At 32.5% G+C, this 24,297-nt stretch overlaps 4 protein-coding genes across 50 annotated transcripts; 1 reads left to right on the top strand and 3 right to left on the bottom strand.

The window, feature by feature from the left end:
- Positions 1–2,468: 2,468 nt before the first annotated feature.
- On the bottom strand, positions 2,469–6,215 carry LOC146908429 (vacuolar protein sorting-associated protein 32 homolog 1-like). Of its 3 annotated transcripts, none has more exons than XM_085723305.1 (5): positions 6,077–6,215; positions 5,514–5,672; positions 3,677–3,768; positions 3,460–3,574; positions 2,469–3,034 (listed from the first exon to the last, which is right to left on the bottom strand). In XM_085723305.1, the coding sequence occupies exons 2-5, from the start codon at positions 5,547–5,549 to the stop codon at positions 2,843–2,845; spliced, it is 435 nt and encodes a 144-aa protein (XP_085579431.1). In that variant the 5' UTR covers positions 5,550–5,672; positions 6,077–6,215; the 3' UTR covers positions 2,469–2,842. The 3 variants fall into 3 exon arrangements, with proteins under 3 accessions (XP_085579431.1, XP_085579432.1, XP_085579433.1); XM_085723306.1 differs by having other exon boundaries at positions 5,514–5,641; positions 6,077–6,193; XM_085723307.1 differs by having other exon boundaries at positions 6,108–6,124.
- On the bottom strand, positions 5,856–9,968 carry LOC146908428 (stomatal closure-related actin-binding protein 3-like). Of its 44 annotated transcripts, none has more exons than XM_085723274.1 (12): positions 9,621–9,968; positions 9,240–9,361; positions 9,082–9,135; positions 8,872–8,941; positions 8,598–8,748; positions 8,383–8,512; positions 7,503–7,597; positions 7,373–7,400; positions 7,142–7,229; positions 6,931–7,047; positions 6,626–6,689; positions 5,856–6,159 (listed from the first exon to the last, which is right to left on the bottom strand). In XM_085723274.1, exons 9-12 carry the CDS (start codon positions 7,207–7,209, stop codon positions 5,995–5,997), a joined length of 414 nt encoding a protein of 137 aa, XP_085579400.1. In that variant the 5' UTR covers positions 7,210–7,229; positions 7,373–7,400; positions 7,503–7,597; positions 8,383–8,512; positions 8,598–8,748; positions 8,872–8,941; positions 9,082–9,135; positions 9,240–9,361; positions 9,621–9,968; the 3' UTR covers positions 5,856–5,994. The 44 variants fall into 44 exon arrangements, with proteins under 44 accessions (XP_085579400.1, XP_085579384.1, XP_085579404.1 ...); XM_085723258.1 differs by having other exon boundaries at positions 6,907–7,047; positions 8,598–8,738; XM_085723278.1 differs by having other exon boundaries at positions 8,598–8,717.
- Positions 9,969–10,499: 531 nt separating this feature from the next.
- LOC146908427 (Auxin efflux carrier family protein) lies at positions 10,500–15,091 on the top strand. Its single transcript, XM_085722626.1, has 11 exons — positions 10,500–10,585; positions 10,737–11,034; positions 11,113–11,192; positions 11,854–11,978; positions 12,184–12,305; positions 12,896–13,105; positions 13,239–13,313; positions 13,472–13,572; positions 14,267–14,319; positions 14,431–14,619; positions 14,850–15,091. Exons 2-11 carry the CDS (start codon positions 10,843–10,845, stop codon positions 14,969–14,971), a joined length of 1,269 nt encoding a protein of 422 aa, XP_085578752.1. The 5' UTR covers positions 10,500–10,585; positions 10,737–10,842; the 3' UTR covers positions 14,972–15,091.
- Positions 15,092–16,970: 1,879 nt separating this feature from the next.
- Positions 16,971–19,939, bottom strand: LOC146908426 (RING/U-box superfamily protein). 2 transcript variants are annotated; one of them, XM_085723255.1, is made up of 2 exons: positions 19,765–19,939; positions 16,971–18,815 (listed from the first exon to the last, which is right to left on the bottom strand). In XM_085723255.1, exon 2 carries the CDS (start codon positions 18,809–18,811, stop codon positions 17,249–17,251), a length of 1,563 nt encoding a protein of 520 aa, XP_085579381.1. In that variant the 5' UTR covers positions 18,812–18,815; positions 19,765–19,939; the 3' UTR covers positions 16,971–17,248. The 2 variants fall into 2 exon arrangements, with proteins under 2 accessions (XP_085579381.1, XP_085579382.1); XM_085723256.1 differs by having other exon boundaries at positions 16,971–18,811.
- Positions 19,940–24,297: the final 4,358 nt, after the last annotated feature.

The raw sequence follows: 24,297 nt of genomic DNA, 5'->3' as shown, positions 1-24,297 counted from the left end.
TCTTTTATATGGGATGGGATGGGATTGGAATTTAAATCCGGGCAAAGGTACACAATAAGCGACGTCTATCATATGTTGTTATATGTGCAGCAGGTTGATCATTCAAACATCTATAATATAATTTGGAACAAAGCGGCTCATTTGAATGTTTCTTTGTTCGTGTGGCGGGTGTTGCGAAACCACTTACTAACGAAAGATAATTTGATTCAACGTGGAATTGTATTGTTTAACTTTATTCCTTATTCAAGTGATTGCGGGATGCAGGAAAGCATTGATCAGTTGATCACCCGTTTCTGGGATGTGATTTTTATGTTAGTATATGTCTTCACATTCGCTAATGGTTAGATATTCATTCAATAGACAGAATGCATATTTCTAATCATCTCATCCAATCTGGAATCTTAGGAGGTGATTCTAGAAATAAAGAAGAAAAGAAACTATCTTCAATTCATTTCATTTGCTTGGCTTGTGTTTGGGTTTTGTGGAAGGAAAGTGATAGTTACATTTTTGGCTAAAATATGGTTTTAGTCTCTGCAAATATCCCTCATTTTGGTTTTAGTCCCTGTAATTTTTTTTTTGTTTTTGGTCTCTGCAAAGTATTTTGTTTTTGAAAATAGTCCCTTCAGGGACTATTTTCAAAACTAAAATATTTTGCAGGGACCTTTTTAAAAATCAAAATATTTTATTGGGACTATTTTTATATAAAATGGGTTCAGTCATCACGTGTCACATGTGCAAATTATCATAAAAGTGGGGCCAGGGACTAAAACCAAAACGAGACATATTTGCAGGGACCAAAAACAACAAAAAAAATCTACAGAGACTAAAACCAAAACGAAACATATTTGTAGGGACCAAAACCGTATTTTAACCTACATTTTTTTAGCAAAAAGAGTTATATTTACATAAACTATTTGATAAAGTGAAACTACTATATTTCTGATGGTTGAAAGCTAAAGATTAAAACTTAGCTTTTGATTTTCATCGTTGGTGGATAAATCTCTTTCGATCTTTGAACCGTGTTACCTAGCTAATATTTTTTTTCTTTTTCTAGATAGTGTTTTTGTTGTTTTTCATGTTGGTGTATGGTTTTGTAATCCAGTCTGTAACTATTTTTTTATTCATAAGCTTACACTTCTTGTGCAGATTCACTCTTATTCATATAACCTTAACACTTCTTGTGCAAATTCAGATCTTCTCTTGGTTTGATATATTTTATTTTATTTTTTATAAAAAAAATATCAAATTTGGTTAAGCATTTTCCTTTTGAAACTTTTCCTTAGTAATACAATTTTTCCACACTATTTAAATCAATATCATAATTAAAAGTAACTACCAATTTTGAATTTTATTTACATGTTTGTTCTTAACATAATTAGTTTTCCAATTTTTAAAATTAATTTAATTTTAAACTTAATAATATCTATATCTATACTATATATAAAACTACCCTTTTCAGCACTTTTGGGCTGACTTTTTCCTTTCCAAAAATACTCTCAATTTTCAATACAAATAATATATGTAACAAATAGATAAGAATAAATTTCTTGTCAAAAAAGATAAGAATAAATTTAAATATTAAAACAATTGTAACAAACACGATATGAATATATATATATATATATATATCTGGTTTTTTTTCCTTTATCATTTAAAAAATGTAACAAACTAGATGATCATATTTATACTTAGTTTTTCGTTATCCCAATTATACCCCTAAATAGCTTTTTCTATAATAAAGATTGTTGTTGGTGTCATTAAAAACAAAATTTAGATTATATTTTTTTTGTTATATTGTTGGTGTGATTGAAATAGATAATCAATGTTAGTTTGTTTTGTTATAACTTAAAAGCAACAAATATTTATATTTTTAGTTTTAATCAAAATCAAAATTTCATTAAAAAAACATGTTTATAGTTTTCAAACGTTAGCGCAATAAAAAGAGCGGAAAGACGGGCACGTGAGTGCCTGTCTTTCGCTAGTGCAACATAAATATTAATCAAACAATTGAGCATAACGTAAATTAATTTCATTAAAGAACGAATTGTTCAAATGAAAATTAAAAAAACAAAAAAAAGAGGTATTAGAGTTTTAGATGAAATAGGATTTTAATTTTTAACTAGAAACTAGTTACAAACCCGTGCTTTGCACGGGGGTTGAATAACGTATCTGTTAAAAAATTTGTTCCAAAGAAAAAAATTATTATTCAAAAAAAAAATTATGATATAAAAAAAAGGGAAAATTTTGTATGAAGTCGCTCAGATATAAGGAATACTTAATTTTGATTAAATTGAAAATGAAATTTTGATCAAATATTGTCTTAAATATTGTCCTATAAATCAACATGGGCTTGAGATATCCACACAAAGTATCAGATAGCCAAATAAATCTACATTCGATACGCACACCAGGAAAAAAAAAGGGTTCAACACATCAATGAGAAAATAGCAAGTGTTGAAGGGGACTTCTATGTTCAACTTCTTTTTCAGCTTTTATATACATCTTCCAGTCTATTCAATAATTTCACACATACAAAGCCAGAAGGAAGAAGCAGATTTCTCCACATCAGTCATTAGGTACAAATTACAATATGTCATGGAAGACACTTATCGTCACGGATAACAAAACCAGCGAAATTCTGGCTTAAGCTAAGCCAGCCATTGCAAAACCAAATAGAACAACAATCTAAAATATTTCTGGCTTAGAAAAAACATGTAAATTTGACATCAATGTATCATTTAACGGACATACAAATGCACCATCAGTTCAGATGAAAGAAACTAATGCATAGATAAATAACACTAATCTGTCGGTTGTGTCACGGGCAAGAAAAGTTATCCGCTCAAAGTGCCATCTCAGCCTGCAGAGCTGCCAATTCATCTTCCTCAGGAGTCGGCTTTGCAGGAACAGGACGTGCAGGTTGCCTCCCAGCTGAGACATGCACTGTGGAAGCGTGAGCTGTAAATGTTGGCTGAAGAAGTTGTTCTTCCAACTCAGCATTCTCCAATTCTTCAAGTTTTGCTTCCAGTTCGTGCTGAAAAGAACAATAAATTCAGAATGCCACATGGACATGCATTAAAACCAATGTAGCACCAACATTTCAGATTGAACACATGTTTGGTGTCTACGTATTAGTGCTTCGTATATTAGCACTACCCTGGACTCAATATAGACAAAATCGAACCAACTTCACCCTGTTTAATGTTATTATTTCAAAATAACCTTGGATGAAATATGTTCCAAAACAAAATTTAATGAAAAGAGAAAGAGTATTTACAAAATGCAATTGTTTTTTTGATTACGTCAAAAAAGCATAATGTGGTTAATCGCTTTTCTTAATCTATGTGAAATTAGTTATTTTTGCTTATAATTAAGTCTGGAGAGAATCAAAAGGTACACATAATCAAATATCCTGTTTTCAACGGACATAACAAATAAATGAACATTTGATAGAATAACCTCGTCAAAATAAGCAGCTGCACCAATTGGAGCTGACAATGCTTCTTGAATCTGCTTCATATTCTCAGTCTGTTCATTTATCTCGTCCATGGTCTTGTCGACATCATCAATATTCCTGTAAAAAGAAACAGAACCAAACTCAATTAAATATATCACATATCATAATCAACAACTCGATCGTTAAAGACTTGGAATCATATATAATAGCAATACATACGTTGCTTTCTGCATAGCCTTCATAGTAGTTGCTCCTGTTCTTAACTCATCTACTATTTCCGTGGTGGCTTTAGCACCTTCTAACATTATCATCTATTACAAAAATCACCACCATAAGGGGAAAAAGAAGATTAAAGTTCCAAACCATTGTCTAAAGTAAGTAATACTAAATACAAATGATAATTTTTCCTTAATACCCAACTTGGCAGCAGAAAGTACATAAGGCAACTAATAAGAGTACATCTCACAATTTGTTGATTACTTAATCATCAAATCACTAAAGTGCTAAAAAGTACACACAACCAAAAGAGTACATTTCTCAACTCAGAATAGAACCACTCTGATTAATAGGGCAGTCTCACCTGGTATATTCTTTCTTTCTTGTGTTTTAATAGAATTTTATTTATTATAGTAACCAACTGCAGCTTATGTTATAAAGAAACTTCTGCATTGTGTAGGAGAATTTGGTTGCTGAAAATTATTTTTTGAACAAAATGGCTAAAGAAGCTTATAGATCATACATATTAGCGTGTACAATTCACATTCTTCAAAATATTCAGTGTTCAACATCTTGATATGCAGGTACAACTCTTAAGAGTATATTGTATTTTATAATTATTTCATGAATATGCATGTTAATGATATATATAGTCTAAATATGCAGTTAAGCACTTACTTCACTACTTGATAATTTAAATCACCTGTTATTGGGAACTTTTATGCATTCTTTTCATTTTGATTAAAAGCTGAAAGGATAGCGGCAAAATGAATGGTTGATTGGTAAGAATAAATTACTCAACACAATTAATCAGAGTGGCAACATATAGAGAGCCTAATCAATTGGTACATCCAAAATCATCAAGTAAAAAAATATCAAAAAGAGAGTTTAAGTTGCTCTAAATGGGGTCCTGTTTTGTTCCATTGCCCTATTTCTCCTTCAAGTCCGCCTAATTAATTAAGGGAATAGATGCACTTAAATTGCCGTTACTTTTGAAGCCTTCTCCCCACATTTTAATCTGGTGAATACACTCATACACTCATCCTTCTTGAGGAAACAAACTGCGCGGACGGCGAATTCATGCTCAATGTACTTATCCACGCCTCAATTAAATCAGCCATGGACAATTCTTTTCACAAAAAAATTGTTAACTCCTAATCTATGAATTGTTTCACAAATTAAAAACAGGCATCTTCCACATTTGGGTTTATACATAGTATCACAACATGAGTATTCATTATACTACTCTAAATCAAAACAGAAGTGATAAGGAAATGATTCAAAGACATGAAAACTTTATAACCAACAACATTGTATCAATTTTAAAAAACAAAATCACTATAAGTCTATAAGTATAAAGACAAAGAGCACTTTACTCTTTAGGATAAATTTTAAAGATGTGACTGCATCTTGATCTCCTAAATTTGAAGACACGTAAAAAATAACACACTCTTATTTTCATGAAATATCAATTAAATAACACAATCTTACTAACTCTTATTTTTGAACCCTAAAATCAAATTACCATAACCAACAATATTATTTCCCTCAAAAAATAACCAACGATATTATTGGTTTTCTTATTTGAGACATTTCCTCAAACACCAAGTATTCACTCTTAATATCATTGGTTTTCTTATTGTGAGTTCTCAATTTCACAATAATAAAAATCAAGTCAAATAAAAAAAAAATCAAATGAAATGCAAACAATTTTGTTGATCCAAACACAAAAATAAGACAAATTCAACACGAATACAAAACCAAATGACCAAAACAACACAATTTGCATTTCATCAAAATTTGATAAAATCAACAAAGTGAATTGATAACACAAATTCACCTGAGTTATAGACGATCCATTCACTACCAATTTCATTGTCCTAGAAGAAAATTGTATTGGCTACCCAGATAGAGGATGCAATGGTGTTTTGGAAGGTGCTAGCATCTCAAATATCCTTGAATAGATAACTGCATAAAAGCAGATAGCAGGACATTAAACCTGCAAACAGTAATATTTACATCATTTAGTTGATTAATATTCCAAACCTGATTAAATGATGGTATAGAGAATAAAAATTGTACAAAATTAGCAATAAAGTCCCACATAAAGTTCAACATATATGCAGAAAATTCATTTGAAGAATGCATTTTACGTTGACCTTCAAATCAAACTGCAACTGCATTTTCTTGAAGCACAAAACTGGGAATATAAACCCAAACAATGCATAATGCTAGAGAGCAAGACAAAACCTTTCCGGAAGAACAAAAATATAGATCATATGGTTATTCACAGAACTAAGATACTATCCATCATCGCATGGTCAACGAACAAATCGCAGATAGATCATATTATGATCCCTCTCCTCAGTAACAGCAAGAATTAGACATTGGCATTCGACTAACCTGCGTGCTTTGCAAAGCATTCCCCACTCACCTCCAATCTTACATTCCAGAGACTTGTCTACTTGCACAAATTCAAATTCACACTTCCAGACAAAGACACAACAATCAATGAAAGTGATCTCAGTTAGCTGATGAGGCAGTGTTTTTTAACAGAAGCCTGACCATGGCAGGAGCTGCTTTGAAAACAATAAAAGAACCATTAACAGTTTTGATGATGATTGTCAAGCATGTACTAACACAAAAAACATAGACAAAGAGATTAACAATGTAAATAAATGATATATAGTCCATATTTATTTTTCACTGCTAGTAGCTTGACTTTTTGCACAATTCTACACTCATCTACCCTATTCGTAGTCCAAGTAATGAAGATATAAAAGAAAAGAGAAATGTAAATGCACATGCACACGCACATATTATGAGAATGATAAGAGAAATAGCAAACAAACAAAGAGTTGCAACCAATGTGAATATATAAATGAAAGAGAGGATTAAATTGTAGATAACAGTAACAAATGGAGTATAATTAAATTAAGCAATGTACCTTACTTGGCTGATGCAGCAATCTGATTCTTCTAGCCTCTTGAACCTCTTCCACCAGTCCATCCACATCCTGACAGTAAGAAAACACAAAAAATGTATATTTAACAGTTAACGTAACATAATAGCTGGAAATAGCAAAAACTGCAATTCTTTCATATTAACTCATGCCTGTCACTTTCTAATGCACATAAGAGATTATTTTAGTGCTTAGTGTTTGATTATGAAATCATTAACGCAAAATTGTACATGTACAATCATAATTGTGCAATCAAAGAGCATGGTAAAACCTGTGGTTTAGAAGCTTGTGTAACTTTTTCTTGTTCTTCAAGTGCCTCCCCAATTCCCAGCACCACTGCTCTAGCACTTTCGATTTCGGCACAAGCAAAAGACTTCTCTTGATTAACCAACCTTTTAGCATCTTCAGAAGCCTATAGAACAAAAATGGAATCACATTTCTCTTCCATCAAAAGTGCTACAACAATAACTAATTACAGTATACCTTAACCACTAAACACCACTAACCTTTGGTTCAGATTGTTTAGACACTTTATCAAGTTCAACACCACTAACTTGATCAGTACCATCATCATTCCCTTTGTACCTATACCACCTAAAACACAATACAAAGTAACCCAAATTAACAACTTAAGCTTGCCATATCAAGTTGCAAAAATTAATCTCAAATTGTAATCTGCAGCTATAAACTTAAAAATCAGGAGGGATATCCGCAAGCTTGTTGCTGATAGCAGGCACCTTAATGGATCTATTCACTCTATGCTTCCTGTCAAGAACACGTCAAGTTATAAATATCATATTATAACGGTTTCTTAAACCTTTTAAAGTAACAGAAAATAACTATTAATGTAGCAACCATAAGAATTACCTCTTCAAATTTCTCCTTCTCATTTTGCACATGATTTGAGGTTCCACTCCCCTCCCTCAAATTCTGAAAAAAGAAATACCTACCAAAAAAGATAACTATAGAAACCATAGTCACAAACCAAGAAATGAAATCCACCAAATCAAAGGACATAATTGAATTCACACAAGGGAGACATAGAAAGGTAATATCATAGAAAGACTTTCTTTATTGGTCATGTGTTGGAGATAATATTGGGAATTTATTTTAAGGCGAGCAATTGGTTAAATTTCTGGAAAATATTAGACATTTAAGAACCTCAATTCTGCTATCAATTGCCAATTCTTCAAAAACCATTTTAAAAAAATGATACATCATAAAAGCTAAAATATAGGAAAGAATAAACCAAATATGAAATTAACATATTTGTTGTCAAGCCTATTTTTGTTACGGCAATATGAGTAGTAGACATATAGATGACAAATATGTTTTCACAGAATGTAGAACCCTATAAATTTTGCTACTTGCATAATCATAACCTTTATAGAAAATACCTATTTGATGTAGAGCATGAACTTCGGCAACATACCTGAGGAGTTCCCGTTCAAAGTTTCATATCCTACCCTCAAGTTTTTATTTTTTATTTTTACAATTGAATAAAAACTCATTTGTGTAAAATAAATCACAATTTCAACTTAATGAATTTAGTGGTACACATCATATTCATTGCTTTAGGTCTCTAAAATTGCAACATAGTAGCTTCAAAAATCTTAATATACATCGTGCTAGGATTAACAAATGAAGATATTCGACAGATAAAAATGCAACAAATGATGCTTGTTAAGTGATACCAAACTTCAAAACAACTTATATTCATAGTTGTTCCTTAGCAACTTAAAAATACCTATTGTTAAGTGATACCAAACTTTAGCACATCAAAACAACTTATATTCATGGTTCAACACAAAATCCTACTTCTGCCCCCAACTTCAAAATCGTCTACAGACTTCAAATCTGGACCAAAATCAATGAAACTGGTACCAAAACGTCCGGAATTTTGTTAGCTAACCATAGCATCAAAAAACACTTGATTCCAAGTTACAGGGAGTGAGTTCTTACCGTTTTAGTGGAGCCCTGTCCCAAATACGGGTTTCACCAAACTTCTTCCAAAAACAGCTTATTCCTAGCTTGTATCTCAATCAGCAACCTAATTACATTTTATCCACTTCTGCCCTTGCCCTAATCCTCCATAATCACTTTCTGTCAACTTCTAAAACAACTCAATTATGATTTAAGCAATTCTGTCAACTCCCAAAATAGTTTATCAGTTCACCAACTACTCATATGGTAACTTAAATATAGCATTGGTAATATAAAGAACACATAACCATACCTGCAACAACTTGTATTCCAACTTAAGCTTCCGCAAAACAACTTAATTGACAGCTTATTGCTTCTAAAGACTTCAATTTAAACCCAAACACTAAAACATCAATTCAAACATACCCCACAACAACTTAATTGCTACTTTCTAAACAATCTGATGGCAATAGTTCAAAACTATACAAATTGAGAAATTTTATTTCACATATTGAGACATTACCTCAAACACTTGGTGAGCGCCACTCCCAACCCATTTATTTTTTACATCAATTCACTTTTTACATCAAACAAAAGTCATAACTGATAACTTATAAAGCAAAAATCTGAAATAAATCATTTGTTTAAATAAAATCACATGATTGAGAATAGAACAATTACCAGCTTTGAACAATGCATTCCCTTCTTCCTTCTTCTTTCCATCTGCATCAATCTTCTCTTCCGTATTAAGATCCCATGATTACACTTACACTAATGAATATCATCTCTAGCCCTCTTCATACCTACACAATCAAAATCACAAAATTAAATCAAAAAATTAACAATTCAATTGATCAATTATATCAACAACAACATTAACAACATAATTAACAATTTGATTAACAATAACATATGTTAAACCTAATATTTGTTGTGATGAACACAATCTACCAGAATCAAAATTCCAACCCCAAACATAAATCACAAGCAAGTTCGAATTTTGATAATAACCCAGAAAATAATTCAACATCAAGAACATAAATTCAATACAAAAAAACTAACCTGAAAAGCATGACATTAGCTCTTAACCCTTGTTCCTCATTACCATATTGAACCAAAATCAACACCAGAAAACAACATGCATGAGATTCTAGATCCAATTTCTGAAATAAACCCCAAGAGCAGAATAGAGAAAAGCTGCGCCCTAGAGGGAAGAAATGAGCAAAATGGAGCTTGCTGGAAGTATGAGATAGCAATTAAGTCATGACTGTAGCCTTGCATGTTAGTAATTTCCCTTCTTCCTCCATCGGCTTCTTTTCTTCTTCTCCTCTCCCTCCCTTCTCTCGTTCTGTTTTTCTCTCTTTTTTCTCCTCTCCCTCCCTTCTCTCGTTCTGTTTTTCTTTCTTCTTTCTTTTCTCTATCGACACAACACCTATATATAGTAGAAGGCACTTCCAATTACCAATTTACCATAATACCCCCAATAAGGATAAAATGGTAATTTCCACGGACTATTATTTTCCTATCTAGTTTAGTAGACCACGAGAAAAAACGAGAAAGAGCACGTAAAAAAAAACAGAAAATACAAAAGTACCCGCATATGTGTCGAACAAGCTGTTACTTTTGGCGTGTTGTTTGCAACTACCGGTCTCTTTCATGTGACCAACAAACAGGCTTTGGTGGTTAACACATTATTAGATTTTTTTTTAATTAGCTTCCATCATTAGATTCAGATTTGTTAATATATAGAAATAAAACACATACAAACTATTCGATTATTGTTTCTGTTTTCTCATTTGCGTTGAATCAAAGTTGAGAAAAAGAATCGTATTCTTCATATAAGTCACGTGCCATTGCCGTGGAAGTCACGTGCCATTTATAGTTGTTACACCTCCAACCTACGTATTATAAAACCTTAATTTATGTTTTTTTATTAAGATTAAGGTTCTTTCTCTCTCTGTCTCTCAATCAAACAAAAAAAATTTCTTCAATCAGAAAAACAGTGACCAGGATCTTCTTACGTTTTTGTAAGTACATCAACTGCATTTATTTTATTACTCTTATTATTACTGTTGATCGATTTAAATTTACTTTTATTTTTAGTTATTGATTTTAGTATTTTACTTTTGTTTTTTGGTGTCTATCTAATTGTCAAACATATTATTTTTTTTTATGAAGGTATAAAATTCTGTGCAGTTTCAAAAGAACGAACTGCACAGAGGTTATTGTGTTGGAATCAATTATTCGAAGGAATTGAATTGTTATTGAGGAAGAACAACGTGTGATGATGGCAACGATGGGAAGGTTATTGATGGCTCTGGAAACTGAGGGAGCAGGAGGACAATCATTGTTGGGTTCAATTAAGATTGCAGTTTTGCCAATAGTTAAAGTTTTCACTATGTGTGCTTTAGGTCTTCTTATGGCTTCTAAGTATGTTAATATCTTACCTGCTTCTGGTAGAAGGCTCTTGAATGGGGTATGTATGTGGATCATGTGGCATGTGTTCTAATTGATTTCTCATTCACTTATTGATTCTGTTGTTGGTTTTTTGCAGCTGGTTTTTTCACTTTTGCTACCTTGTTTGATATTCTCTCAGCTGGGACAAGCTGTTACTTTGCAAAAGATGCTTGATTGGTATGTGATAACTAGTACTCAGCTCATCCCCAACTTTTGATTTTTTTCATAATTATAATTATAATAGGATTTAATTCATATAGACTGTAATTGTGTAAAGATGGTTTACACTGTCAATAGAGAATAGACTGTAATTGTGTAAACATGTTTTACATTGTCAATCAATCATATCCTTTAGATCATTAAAATTGACTCACTTTAATCATAAATATTTATGAAGTCATTCCTTTGATTGTTTGTGATATGTTGACAGTGTAAAACTTTTTGCACTGATATTATATACAAATCAAACTCATAATAATATATACAAAAAAATAATAATTAAACTGTTGTTGTGATCTGTGATATTGCGGAGAATTGAGGTCGAATTCTGTGATCAATATTGCAGAGAATTTTAGTCGAATAGAGCTAATGCATCACAATTGTGGTCGCATTGCTATTGCATAGAGATAAAAAAACCTTAGGGTGTGTTTGGATGGAGGGTTTAGGAGGGGAAGGGAGGGGAGGGCTTATTTTTCTTTTTTAAATTACGGACATTATAAAACCCTCAATCCAAACACACCCTTAATGTTGCAGGATAATTGATTGTGCTGAACAATTTACAAAATCCTATTTAGATAATATGCAGAGACCAATTGATGGATGTTTTATTATTTTGCAGGTGGTTTATTCCCATGAATGTTCTTCTGAGTTCAATAGTAGGATCAATTATTGGTTTTATTGTTGCGTCAATTGTTCGTCCACCGTACCCTTTCTTCAAGTTCACAATTATCCATATTGGAATCGGTAATGCAATCAAACTTGATTTTCTTTTATTTGATACTTTCACTTGGTTACCTTTATATGAAGAGAAGGAATTATTGAAATGTAGCATGATATGTGATTGGCTTAATTCAATTGAAATAGAAGAAAATTTGAAGTTTTGTATATGTGTTTCATCATGTGTAGTTTTACCTTGTCTTGAACCATATCACGTTAATTTGTTTAACAGGGAATATTGGGAATGTGCCTCTTGTCCTCATTGGTGCTTTATGTCGAGACCAAAACAATCCCTTTGGAGACTCGCTTAAATGTAGCACAGATGGAACTGCCTATATATCATTTGGCCAATGGGTAAGTTTCTAGATATTTTGTAGACCAATACATCTTATTTTAGTTCATGGTATCATGCAGTGTTGTCGATTGCGGATCGCGGAAAATAGTGGTTTGTTCAAATTCTGCTACTTTACAGTGCTATAAGGCTGCTGTAGCCACCATTTGACGACACTTTGTATTTAATTGCATGTTGCTAAGCAAAAACGCCCACTTAGTGGGATAAGGCGTTGTTGTTGTTGTTGTGTGTTGCTAAGCAAAAACGGTTTGTTAAAATTATGCTACAGTAGCTTTAGTGTCACTAATACTACAGCCGCTATTTGACAACCCTTTGTATTAAATCACACATCGCAAAGCAATAACGGTTTGTTTAAATTATGCTTCGCTATAGCACTAGTGTCGCTATAGCCGCTATTGACAACACTGATATCATGTGCCTTGACTTATAATTCATTCACTTGTTAAGAAATTTTCAGTTTATAGGCTCCTTCTTTCAGGGTCTTTGTTATGATTTAAACTAGCTCATATATTTACATTGCTCTAGAAATTGCGCTCTCATTCAAACAAAAACGTATTACTGATTGGGATATATCAATTCTCATTTGTCTTAGGTTGGTGCTATCATCTTGTACACCTATGTATTTAATATGTTGGCACCTCCTCCAGAGGGAACTTTTGACATTGATAATGAAAGGCTTCCCATAAAAAGCACTTCTGTAAAGGCTGATGTTGCACCGGAACGAACTCCGTTGCTTGCTCAGGAGGAGGGGGACACGGAGGAGGACAATGTAGTAAGTTCAAGTGCTTCAGGGAAGTCGAAGGTGAGATTGACTTTAAATTCAGGTGTCATTTTCTTTTATTTTTTTCACATGATTTGATGAACTAGGTGTAATTTAACTCATTTGTATATCATGCGTCCTCGGACACAATGTTCACACATGTTTGTTGATGCAGATTAAAGTTATATTAGCATTAGTATACGACAAGTTGAAGCTTAAGCAAATTCTTCAACCCCCTATCATTGCATCAGTGAGTTTCTCCTTATTGAATCTATATATAAATGTGTTTTAAGTGAAAGTAATGTTTGTGAACTAGTTTAGTGTACTGGTATTTTGGTAAATAGATCTGTTTCATGTCAACTAATATTAAAGAATTGGTTTTGACAAGTGTTTACACATGTTTTGCAGATTCTAGCCATGACACTTGGTGCAGTCCCGTTTCTGAAGAAACTGATCTTTACGCCGGAAGCTCCACTATTCTTCTTCACTGACAGTTGCATGATTCTAGGGTATGCCTATTGAATATTTAATGAAGTGTGTACTTTTGCGTTCATATAGTTTGTTCTGTTAAATTAAGCTTTTTTTTAGTTGAAAACTATTCACTATATTGATTAACATAACAACTTTCAGCATGAAACTTTTTTCTAATTGCCATCGATAATATTCATCTAGGATACTTACATATTACATTTTTCTGACACCTTATAAACGAGTCCTTGTTTAAAAGCTTAGATGGTTTAAGAATTTTAACCATTATTTATCTTTGGGAAATCGGAGCAACGACATAGTTAAACCATTATGTCAGAAATAACAAAAAGTACATGTAGTGACTTGGTTTTTCCTAGTTATTCTTCTTTTAACTGTAACATACAAATTTTGGTTTACAAGTTTACACAATATAAACATTGATCCATTTAGAGTTCAATGTTTTCTTTCCATTCTTTTTTTGGTTTAGAAGAAAATATCTTATCATCCTTTCTCTCACTCTTCCTGCTTTCTTTCAAAAAAAACTCTTCTGAAAAAACAAATATTTCGAGGAAAGCATTCAATTTTGGTTATAAACAGATAAACTTCAAAAGTATGTACTATGGAACTGAGCCATAGTTTCTTAATTCTATAATATTATCTATCATCAGAGGTCATTGCGGAATACTTATGAAGCTATTATAGGTGATAATGTCTAGATGTTTTTTTGATGAACAGGGAGGCCATGATTCCTTGCATATTGTTGGCATTGGGAGGCAACCTTATCGACGGTAAGTTTATTTCACAGTGTCCTCATTTTATTTCATCGTTAAGAAATGTGTCTAAATCTTTCGACCGAATCATTTTAATGAATCATGGTTTGCTTTTGGTCTTGGTTGCAGGACCTGGAAGTTCAAAACTTGGTTTCAAGACAACTGCTGCCATTGTTTTTGCGCGATTACTTTTAGTGCCTCCAGTTGGACTCGGGATCGTCATGTTGGCTGACAAGCTCGGCTTTCTACCCCCAGATGATAAGATGTTTCGATTTGTCCTACTACTTCAGCATTCAATGCCAACATCTGTCCTTTCAGGTATATAGTACACACATCCATCCTAGTTCTAGTTCAATCGTGAGTGAAAAGCATTACCAAACATTTATATTTTGATTTTACGAACTTATACGCTATAACTAGCTATCTAATTACTCTAAGGAATTTCTTTTATTAGTAAACAGGATTGTTATTATTACATAATAATTCATGTATATAACAAAATTGTTGAGGTTGATTTTTTTAACATATAATGTTTTACATGTTCACAGGTGCTGTTGCTAATTTAAGAGGGTGTGGAAGGGAGGCAGCTGCTGTTTTATTCTGGGTCCATATCTTTGCTGTAATATCAATGGCTGTGTGGATTGTTCTATACCTTAGCATACTCTTCTGAGACTATACATAGATATCATGTTTATACAATAATGATGTAATTTCATATCATTAATTTTGTCCATTTGAAATATAGGTTAGGAGAAACACCAATACTTTATATAGTGCCTTTATCTGCTGATCTTTATTTTTGCCGTATACCGATTTCTGATATTTCATTAGAAGACATTGTTAAGAAGAACTGAAAAAATATATTGGAAGAAACCTAAGTTCATCGTTGATTTGAGATACGGTCTAAATAGGCACAATTATTACCTTGCAAGCCGATTTTTTATGATTCATTTTGACCCCAAAACAATGAACCGGAGCCTCTTTTAAGATCTGTTAGACTATTACTATGCCAGCCTACTACGTGAAATATGACCCAAAAAGATCTTATTGAACTGAGACGATTATCACTTAACAAGTTAATTTTGTAGGATTGAGTTAGACCAGAGACTTGAAAGTCGGCATAAATTTTACTTAAATTATTCCAAACTATTTTGGAGGACTCATTCTCCAGCAATATTGTAGAATATGTTGAATTCTATCATTTGAATAGACAAAAAGAGTTATCTTCACATGTAAGGCTTAAACAAGTCCACATGATTGTCACTCAATGTGATTCCCAATCTTTTGAAAAACAAAAGGACAGCATGTGTGGCTAGAGAAAAACAATGTTTTGACGAGTATAGCTACCGTTCAAACAGAAGACTTGTATAGTTTATTTTGTACCAAGAGTTGCTAAAAATAAATTAAAGACGTTTTTTTACAAGAATAAAATAAAGACTTTTTTTTTAGGGATGAAATAAAGACTTGTATATCTCCGTGAGCTTAGCTCAATTGGTAAGGATATTGCATATTATATGCAGGGGTCGGGGTTCGAACCCCGGACACACCACTTCTCCACAATTAAATTGTATGAGTTTTAGCCACTAGGTTACTTGACAAAAAATAGCCACTAGGTTACCTTGTTGACAAAAAATAAAATAAAGACTTGTATACTTTTACAATAGGAATTACTCAAAATTAAAAAATAATTAAATGATGACCTGCATTTTGCGCATTTTGACAAAATGTATTTGCACCGGTTAGATTTGATATAATAATAATAAGTTAAAATAAGTGTATGAAGCTTATATAAAAAATAAATCTATGTTATTGGAGTAAAATAGTTTAGAATACATGTAATATAAATTTTTTTTTTTTTTTGGTTACATAATATATATTTTTTTTTTTTAAGGAATATGTAATATAATTTTTTTAAGGAATATGTAATAGAAAATTGATAAGAAAAGGTTTGATAGTTTTACCTTTGAAATGGGCTTTAAGTAATTTGCAATTTAAACATGTTCATTAATGACAAATTAAGATGACGGTCTAGATTTTAAGCACTATTTTTAATAAATCTTAAATACAAGCTTGGAATTTGAACTGTCTAGGCTTAATCAGAAGGCCGGCTTAATTAGAAGGCCACGTATGGTTGCAGTTTTGATTGCATGGAATCTGAATCTCTAGAATTTAGGAGAGGTATCGTGTTTTAATGTCACCGTTTTGGAATACAAATTTGACATCAAGTGTTAAGGATAAGTTCTGACACTTTATTTCTGATTAACTATCAAAAATAATGGTTTTTTTTTCCGATCAAGGTTTTAAATTTTAGATTGGCCGTAACTCAACCTTATAAATCTTATCTCGTCCAATGTGAGACTCGTAGTACACCCCCACGAGCAGTGGTCCAACGGATTATGGATATACTCATATCATCTTAAAAATTTAAGTTGTGCCAAACTTAATATTACAAAATTGGCTTGTAAAATAATGATTGTTCTTACTTATAAACATGTTCTATTATATCTTATCATTCTTAATACAATGAGTAATCAATATTGACCCACTTAGAGGAATATTGACTCACTTTGTCCTGTAAAATAGATGTCTGCATTAAAGAGTCAAATCCATTATAATTAATCCATTCATATGTGGAGAATTTTGAAATTTAGATAACTTGGCACCGGATGTAGAAAAATTCACAGTAAAATCATCTCTCATGAGTTCAGTCTAAGACATCAAGAATTGATTGTCAACTTTCCAGGCATCAAGTCCTTGAAGCACACAACCGGGTACAGGAAGAGGGAGGAAATGTAATTACAAACTTAAATCTACACATGATTTCTGAAATTAGTGGATCATACAAGCCACATCATACCACACATGAATAAAAACTCAGCTAAAAAATTCCATCCCAAGTGGTTGGTTATTACAGAATGTTATTATTGAAGAAGAATTTGAAAAGCACTTAGAATGGACACCACCATCTTCTGCTTCTACTCTCCCTTTGGTTTTGAGAACCAGAAACATGAACAGGGTGCTGATTTTGCGCAGACAAATAGCGAGTACTCGAATGTCTAGTCTCTTCAATACGAGAGTTACTACCTAACCACAGTACAATAACCATGCCTACTAGACTAACAATTGGAGCTGCAGCAAGAAACAACCATCTTCCGCTACCACCACTTACTGCAGAAGAATTCACGGTATCATGAGTAGTGGTACCATCGTCTTGAACCGCTTCGTCTCCATCAGAAACATCAGAGAAACTATCATCAATAACATGTAGTTGTTGCCTATCATAGATCACATTTCTACCATCAACGTTCTGTTTTCCCTCTTCGTAATCCTTATCATCGGTTGGAAGCTCGTAACGACAAAGAGGACATGAATTACGTGTCTTCAACCACGGTAAAATGCAATGAGAATGGTAAACGTGAGAACAAGGGAGCTGATTTACTTCAGTGCCGAGGGCCAAAACATCCTTGCAGATGGCACAAACTAGTTCGTCATGCTTCTCGTGTTCCTTGCTAATGACTACACGAGGTAGATTGTTTACAAATGACGCAGCAGCAGGAGGTGCTCCTCGTCTTGAACTGTCATTTTCAGCGAGATGGTCAAGCAGATCATTGAAGCGTCTGGTATCAAGGAAATCTCCAAAATTAGCTCCTTGAGGAAAATCAGAGTCGTCGAAAGCTAACCAAGTTTCCCTGATTATCCGGCTAAATATTCCCTCAGATTCATTAGCATTAAACCTTTGCTCCCAATTAATGCGACTTTGGCTCTCACTTGGACTTGAGTTTAAAAGAATTTGAAGGCGAGCGGCTTCAGCTTCGTCAACCTCAGGTAATTCCTCTTCCTCCTCGTCTTCCGTATCATCCGAGTTCCACTGACTGAGGCCAGCATGCATTGGATCGATGTCGGTGTCACTATCAAACTCATCTCCCCCATCTGGTAAATTAAAAGTTTCATTGCCTACAAAACTCTGCCTATCCATAGAGATATCAGACTCACCACCATAAGCACTGAAGGAAAAGGAATCAGTCTCACTATGGGGAACCCTATACGGTCTAAAACTCGAATTTGATTCATTTTCACCATAAAGAGAACGCCAATTATCAAAACCATCACTTTCGGTATCCGAGAGAACATGCCTCCAGCTTCTAGATCCAGTAGGAGTTGTATTTGCACTAGCATACTGCAATGACCATGCAGTGTTGTCACCATCCACAAGTTGATCTTCCTCTAAAGATGCAGGGTTCTCAAATGATTCAGAACTAGCGTGCCTCAATCTTCCTCTTAGCCTCCTATGAGAGCTTTGCGCAAGTGTATGATTTCCAAAGTCTTCAAGCAATAAAAATTTACAATCACCACATACACCACCGGCTGCAAGATCTGTTATCTCATCATCAGGCGATAAGGCCTTGCGGCAAAGAGAACACACTGCAACCCTGGGAGAATCAGCGCCACCAAGAACCTCTGAAGTAGAAAGCAATGACAAGGATAATATATTCTCGGAATTTGCAGCCATCTATCTGAAACCAAATAAATCTCAAATTACCACAACACATAAATATAATGTACCAAAGAAACAGGCAATTTGACAATTTAGAAAAATAGTTAGCAACAAAGCACTCAAACCATGCAGTAACAAGTATAACAATAACACCTATGTAGCAGCGACACCATAGATTGAAAGTATGTCCGGTGTCGGTGCTTCAATCACAGACACGACAATGACACCTGTAATTACATTCAATCACTTACATTTTCTTCAACTATTATCAGTATCTTCGTGCCAGTATTAGTGTTTGTCTTGTGCATGTGTCAGTGGTTCATGGAGTAACACTACCTAGTACCCACCGGAAACAATCTACTTCATAAAATCACATAAAACCAACACACCGTCCACTTAATAATATCATGTGAGTTGAGCTTAAATCAAAGGTCAATTAAGGTCCTGTTTGGATAAACAACTTAATTAAGCGCTTATCATATAATTGCTAATGAATAAGCTATTTCTATAACAAAAGTTAAAATATAGTCAAACTATTTTTAAATAAGCTATCCTGTAGAGCTTATGAAAATAAACTGAAAATAGCTTATAACACGTTGTAAATTATTTCCATAAGCTCTCTCAAAGTAGATAAGCTCAAATAACTGAATTCAAACATATCCTAAAATCTGAGCATCAATCAAGTAACAAATTGAATTGCAAGCATCTGTGTGTGTGTGTAATTTGTGACATGTGTAACTAACTGTAAGGCGATTGAATTGGACAATGTAAAAATACATTATGCAAAAACTGTGATGAATGTGAAGTAACAAATTAAGAGATACCCAGAAGATGAAAACGTTGAATGAGAATGTGGGCATTGTGAAAGTGAAGTAAAGAATGAATTTTGAAGAGTAAATTAAAAAATTGAGTATTGAAAGTGAAAAATAAAAAAATAGAAAAAAATTGAAGGAGAGAGAATGAATAACCTGAAAGAGGGATCTTGATCTTCAAAGGAAGAAATGTTAGATCAGATTTGAAGGAAGGAGCCACAAAAATATGGGAGCAAGTTGAAGAAGAAGAAGAAGAAGAATTGAATGAGTCGCAGGAACAACCATTTTTGTATCAAAAAAACATCACGACTCTGTCTCGTCAACAGACCACACTACACGACGACGTTTTCGGATTTACTGTAAACTGTAACCACTTCTATTTTTTATTTTTTTTTGTCTTAAAATCATTATTGTCTGAAATATTGTATGTAAATTTATTTATTTATCAATTTAAAAGAATAAAACTTTATCTAGTATGTATTGAAGGTGAAAAAACATAAAAAGGTTGAAGAGTAATGATATTTTGACATCCATTTGATGACAACTTTGTTGACAACCTTGTTTTTCTCACTTCTTATTGGTCAAAAACAATGGAGAGAGAAAAAGGAAGAGAGGAAGATAACAATATCATGTGAGTATGAGAGAGAAAGTTGTCCAAAAGTTGTCAAAAAGTGGTTGTCAAAATATCATTTCTCAAGGTTGAATTGTGTTGGTTTTTTCAAAACTTTTTTCCAAGTGTTTTTGAATTGGTTAGAGTCTGATGAGCTCAATGATCAAACACACAAGCAAAAGACTTTCAATGCTCAATCACAACTTACAACTGAAAGAGACTTCTTCCACTACTCAAGCACACAAGCAAGAAATTTCTAAAGATTTACAAATAAAAGATTTGTTCTTACACTTGATATACAATCAGATGTGTAAACAATATAATTCATAACAGACTCTAAGACTTAGAATTTCTAAGATACAAACTTTGATAAGAAATTCTTAAGTGTTCTATGCGTTTTTTGATTTGACAGAGTAAGGGCACAGTTAAAATAGCATAGTCTTGTTATCTTCCTTCAAGTCTTGAGCTTCTTATATAGGCAAGGATTTGAGAGACATTGGAGAAGAGTGTCGGCGCATTAAGAATCGGTTGAGAAATTTCAAATCAAGAATGTTGGGTCTTTGCCTTATATGGATAATTCCGTTGATTAGACATTTGAAATTTCTTTGCTGAAACTGAAATTATCCGTTCATTCTCTTTGTCCTTGAAGTTTTTTGTTTGTTTCTACACGTGGTCAAAAGAGGACAAACTGTATTATCAGACTTTGAAAGAGACAGCTACAGAAGAGGACAAATCTGATGTGGAGTCTATGTCCCTCAAGATCTTCTGTACTTTAGAGTTGGGAGGTCTTCAGAGTCTGACGAAGATCTTCAGCTTCTGAGTAACATCCTTTCTTTTGATCCAAGGTGTTGACTTCTGGTTAACTTTTTATCAGACCTTCTACCATAGTCTTTGAGCTTCTCTTGTGCTTCTGATGCTCTTATACATGTTCAGGCCTTGTTAAATTTTAACACATAGTCCTACACACTTGAACATAAATTAGCATATCCAATTATTCCTTAATACTTTGTTATCCTCAAAACTTTAAAAGAATTGTGCAAACTAATTTTGTTCCAACATCTTTTTTTTTTAACATCTTTTTTTTTTATAAAAAAAAACATTCATTAATAATGTCACAATTTTATATAAAATATATGACAAATACCTCTAGCAATGTCTTTAAGTTAGATTTTTTTTTTACCAATAAGTTAGATGTTTTTAATAAATTAATTTTTAAGTTTTTATTTTATTTTTTTGCAACAACTATTTGTGGAACACTCTATTTTGTGAGTCATCACTTAAAACTCTAGTTTCTCTTTCTTCATCCACTAAAAAGAGTGGTTTACGATCAATCTTTAACCTCAAATGACTCCTTTAAATTATTTTTCTCATACCCTTTTATTTAAATAAGTGTTTTCACATTTATTTAGTTTTTTTCTCTCGTGATTTCGTCGCCTTAATGCAATGTTTTGTTTGTTGTCTTTGTGCGACGTTGTTTGTCTTTCTCATCTTGTTCAAGTGTTTGTTCGATTCAGATTGTCAAATCAGCTTTGATTCAACATATATACAATCAAGGACATTGGCGTAGCCAACATTGTAGATTCGGAGGTATAGATATTCTGAAGACTTGAATATAGTTGTATTTGTATACTTTTGTATTTTTCTGTTTTTTGTTATTAACATGGATGTTGTCAGTTTGTTCGGAGATTCATCATTTTTTATTTTAACGAATTTGTATTGTATCAATATATTCTATCAAATCAATTGAAATTACAAATATCTAACTTAAAAGACCGCGGGAGATATGTAGACTATAAAATATCAAATCATCTTTCTACTTTTTTTAGGGGATATTTCAAGTCAACTTATCTATAAATTAATAGATTTATAAATAATTGTATTTTTTTTATAGTCAGGATAATTATTTTTTAAAAAGGGGATTAATCTTTTATTTGTTGAGCTATTAAGATTAATCCTATCTCTTTATCGCATCATGTCTTCCTGTATTTTATCCTAAGTTATATCTTCTTATTATATGGACAATCAAGCTAACTCGAGTCTAATGTAATGTAACGATTTGATAAGACAATAAAATACGTGTTATGAAAATAAGTAAATAGAGATCGTAACAGAGAAAAGGAGAAGAAGAGAGAATAGAGAGAAGTATTCTTGTTCATTGATCATCTTTTTAATGTTACGATGCGCTCTATTTATAGGGAAATAGAGTAGCATATGAACTAAGCCCAATAACCTAGTGGTATGGCCCATTAACCTATTTGTTATATGGACATCCACTTATAATATTCATAACACTCCCCCTTGGATGTCCATCGAAGATATGCCTCATTAAAACCTTACTAGAGAAAAACCTAATAGGAAAAAATTCTAGTGAAAGAAAAAGAGTACAATATCCCTTTTGTGTGTGATAATCTGCCTCGTTAAAAACCTTACTAGGAAAACCCAATGGGACAAAACCATGGTTAAGGGAAAAAGAGTGCAGAACATATTTATGTCTCCCCCTCATAAAGACAATCATATATGAGATGAAGAAAGTCAAATAATATTTGTTCTAGTTACTCAAAAGTTTACTTGCAGCGACTTTGTTGAAAGATTTGGTTTATCTTCATAGTCTTCTTCAAATTAGATGTGCTTGAGAAGTTTCTTCATATTGAGTTGTTGCAAGATCCCCTTCAAAAAATCCACAAGTTTCTTGTATTTGTAAAATCATCATCCTTAATAAAAGAGCATTCTTCACTTCCTTGATTATGTTGTTTCTTTAAGATACAAAACATATGCTTGACTTTGTTATGATATCTGCATTAACTAATATTGATAAAACAAAATACCACAATACATATAATTAACAAAATACATTAATGTCCTCGTTTGAGCTAAGATATGGTACTTCAGGACCAATTCAAGTTGTTTATCATTTTCTTGAGGACATTATCTATACAAACATCAAGTGACATCACAATCGTTATAGTATATAATCAACTAGATTTGTCCATATCAAATAAGTTTCTTGATGCACAAAATCTAATTTAAATAATAAATCTGCAAATCCAAACAAACTTTGAGCATGCAATATATTTAATTTCAAATATTTCTATCATCGATAGATGTTAGAATCTCTTCAAGAGTTTTATACCATCGTCATTAAAATGTTGATAACAAATTAATTTTCAAATATTTAGGATGGGCATATGATGTCATTTCTTCAATGTCTCGTGAAAATCAGCTCCTTCATGGAGTTTCATATAATCATCAATTTCAAGTGAGCCATAAAAATACATTGTAACATATCTTTCATAAAAATTGAGCCTTTAATGTGCTATTAAACTTAACCAAGCAATAAAATTTTTTGAATTCACTTCAGGTGAATATGTCTCTTGAAAATAAAATGTAGACATTTACCATTCACTTCCGGTGAATATATCAAACTCTATATGTATGTACTTTATCAATATAATTCTTTTTCGCGCGAAAAATCATATATATCAAATTAACTTCACATCTTCAAGTGTGTGGACTACAAGTCCAAAAAGTTCAGCTTTATAAAGCGAGTTTGATTTCACTGGAATTGTCTCATTCCATCTGCAGATATTTCCCTTTTCTATAATTTTTTATAGACTTTAATTCATGATCCTCATTATCACTCATCACATATAGCGCTATGTTATATGCAAAAACATTATCAACGTTTACTTTCATTTTGGATCCATCATATTCCATTCATGACATAATTTATCGAGATCTCTTTCTTTTTCATAAATTTCAGATACCTGGTTAGTTCTTCTGGAACTTGAAATTCAATTTTGTCAAATGACTCTTTTAGAGTTTGTATATCCTCATTTGGGTTATCTTTCATTTTGGCTCCTTTTGTTATTTGAGAATTTTTTATATTTGGAACCGATTGGTCTACAACACTTCATATGCGGTTGAGACTCATTCGCAATAATCCTACAGGGACATATATTTTGTTTGGAGCATTAGCAGCTGCTATTTTATTTGCTTAACTTTGCAAATGAGTTATATCTCGAGGATCAAGATGAGACAATAATATTTCCTTTCAAATAATCCATTTGAACTTCAGGTTC

The sequence above is a fragment of the Medicago sativa genome, chromosome 7 (assembly GCF_051527215.1).
Source record: "Medicago sativa cultivar Bolivia chromosome 7, Bolivia_mono, whole genome shotgun sequence".
Lineage (NCBI taxonomy): Eukaryota > Viridiplantae > Streptophyta > Magnoliopsida > Fabales > Fabaceae > Medicago > Medicago sativa.
This window is presented reverse-complemented; position numbering and strand designations above follow the sequence as displayed.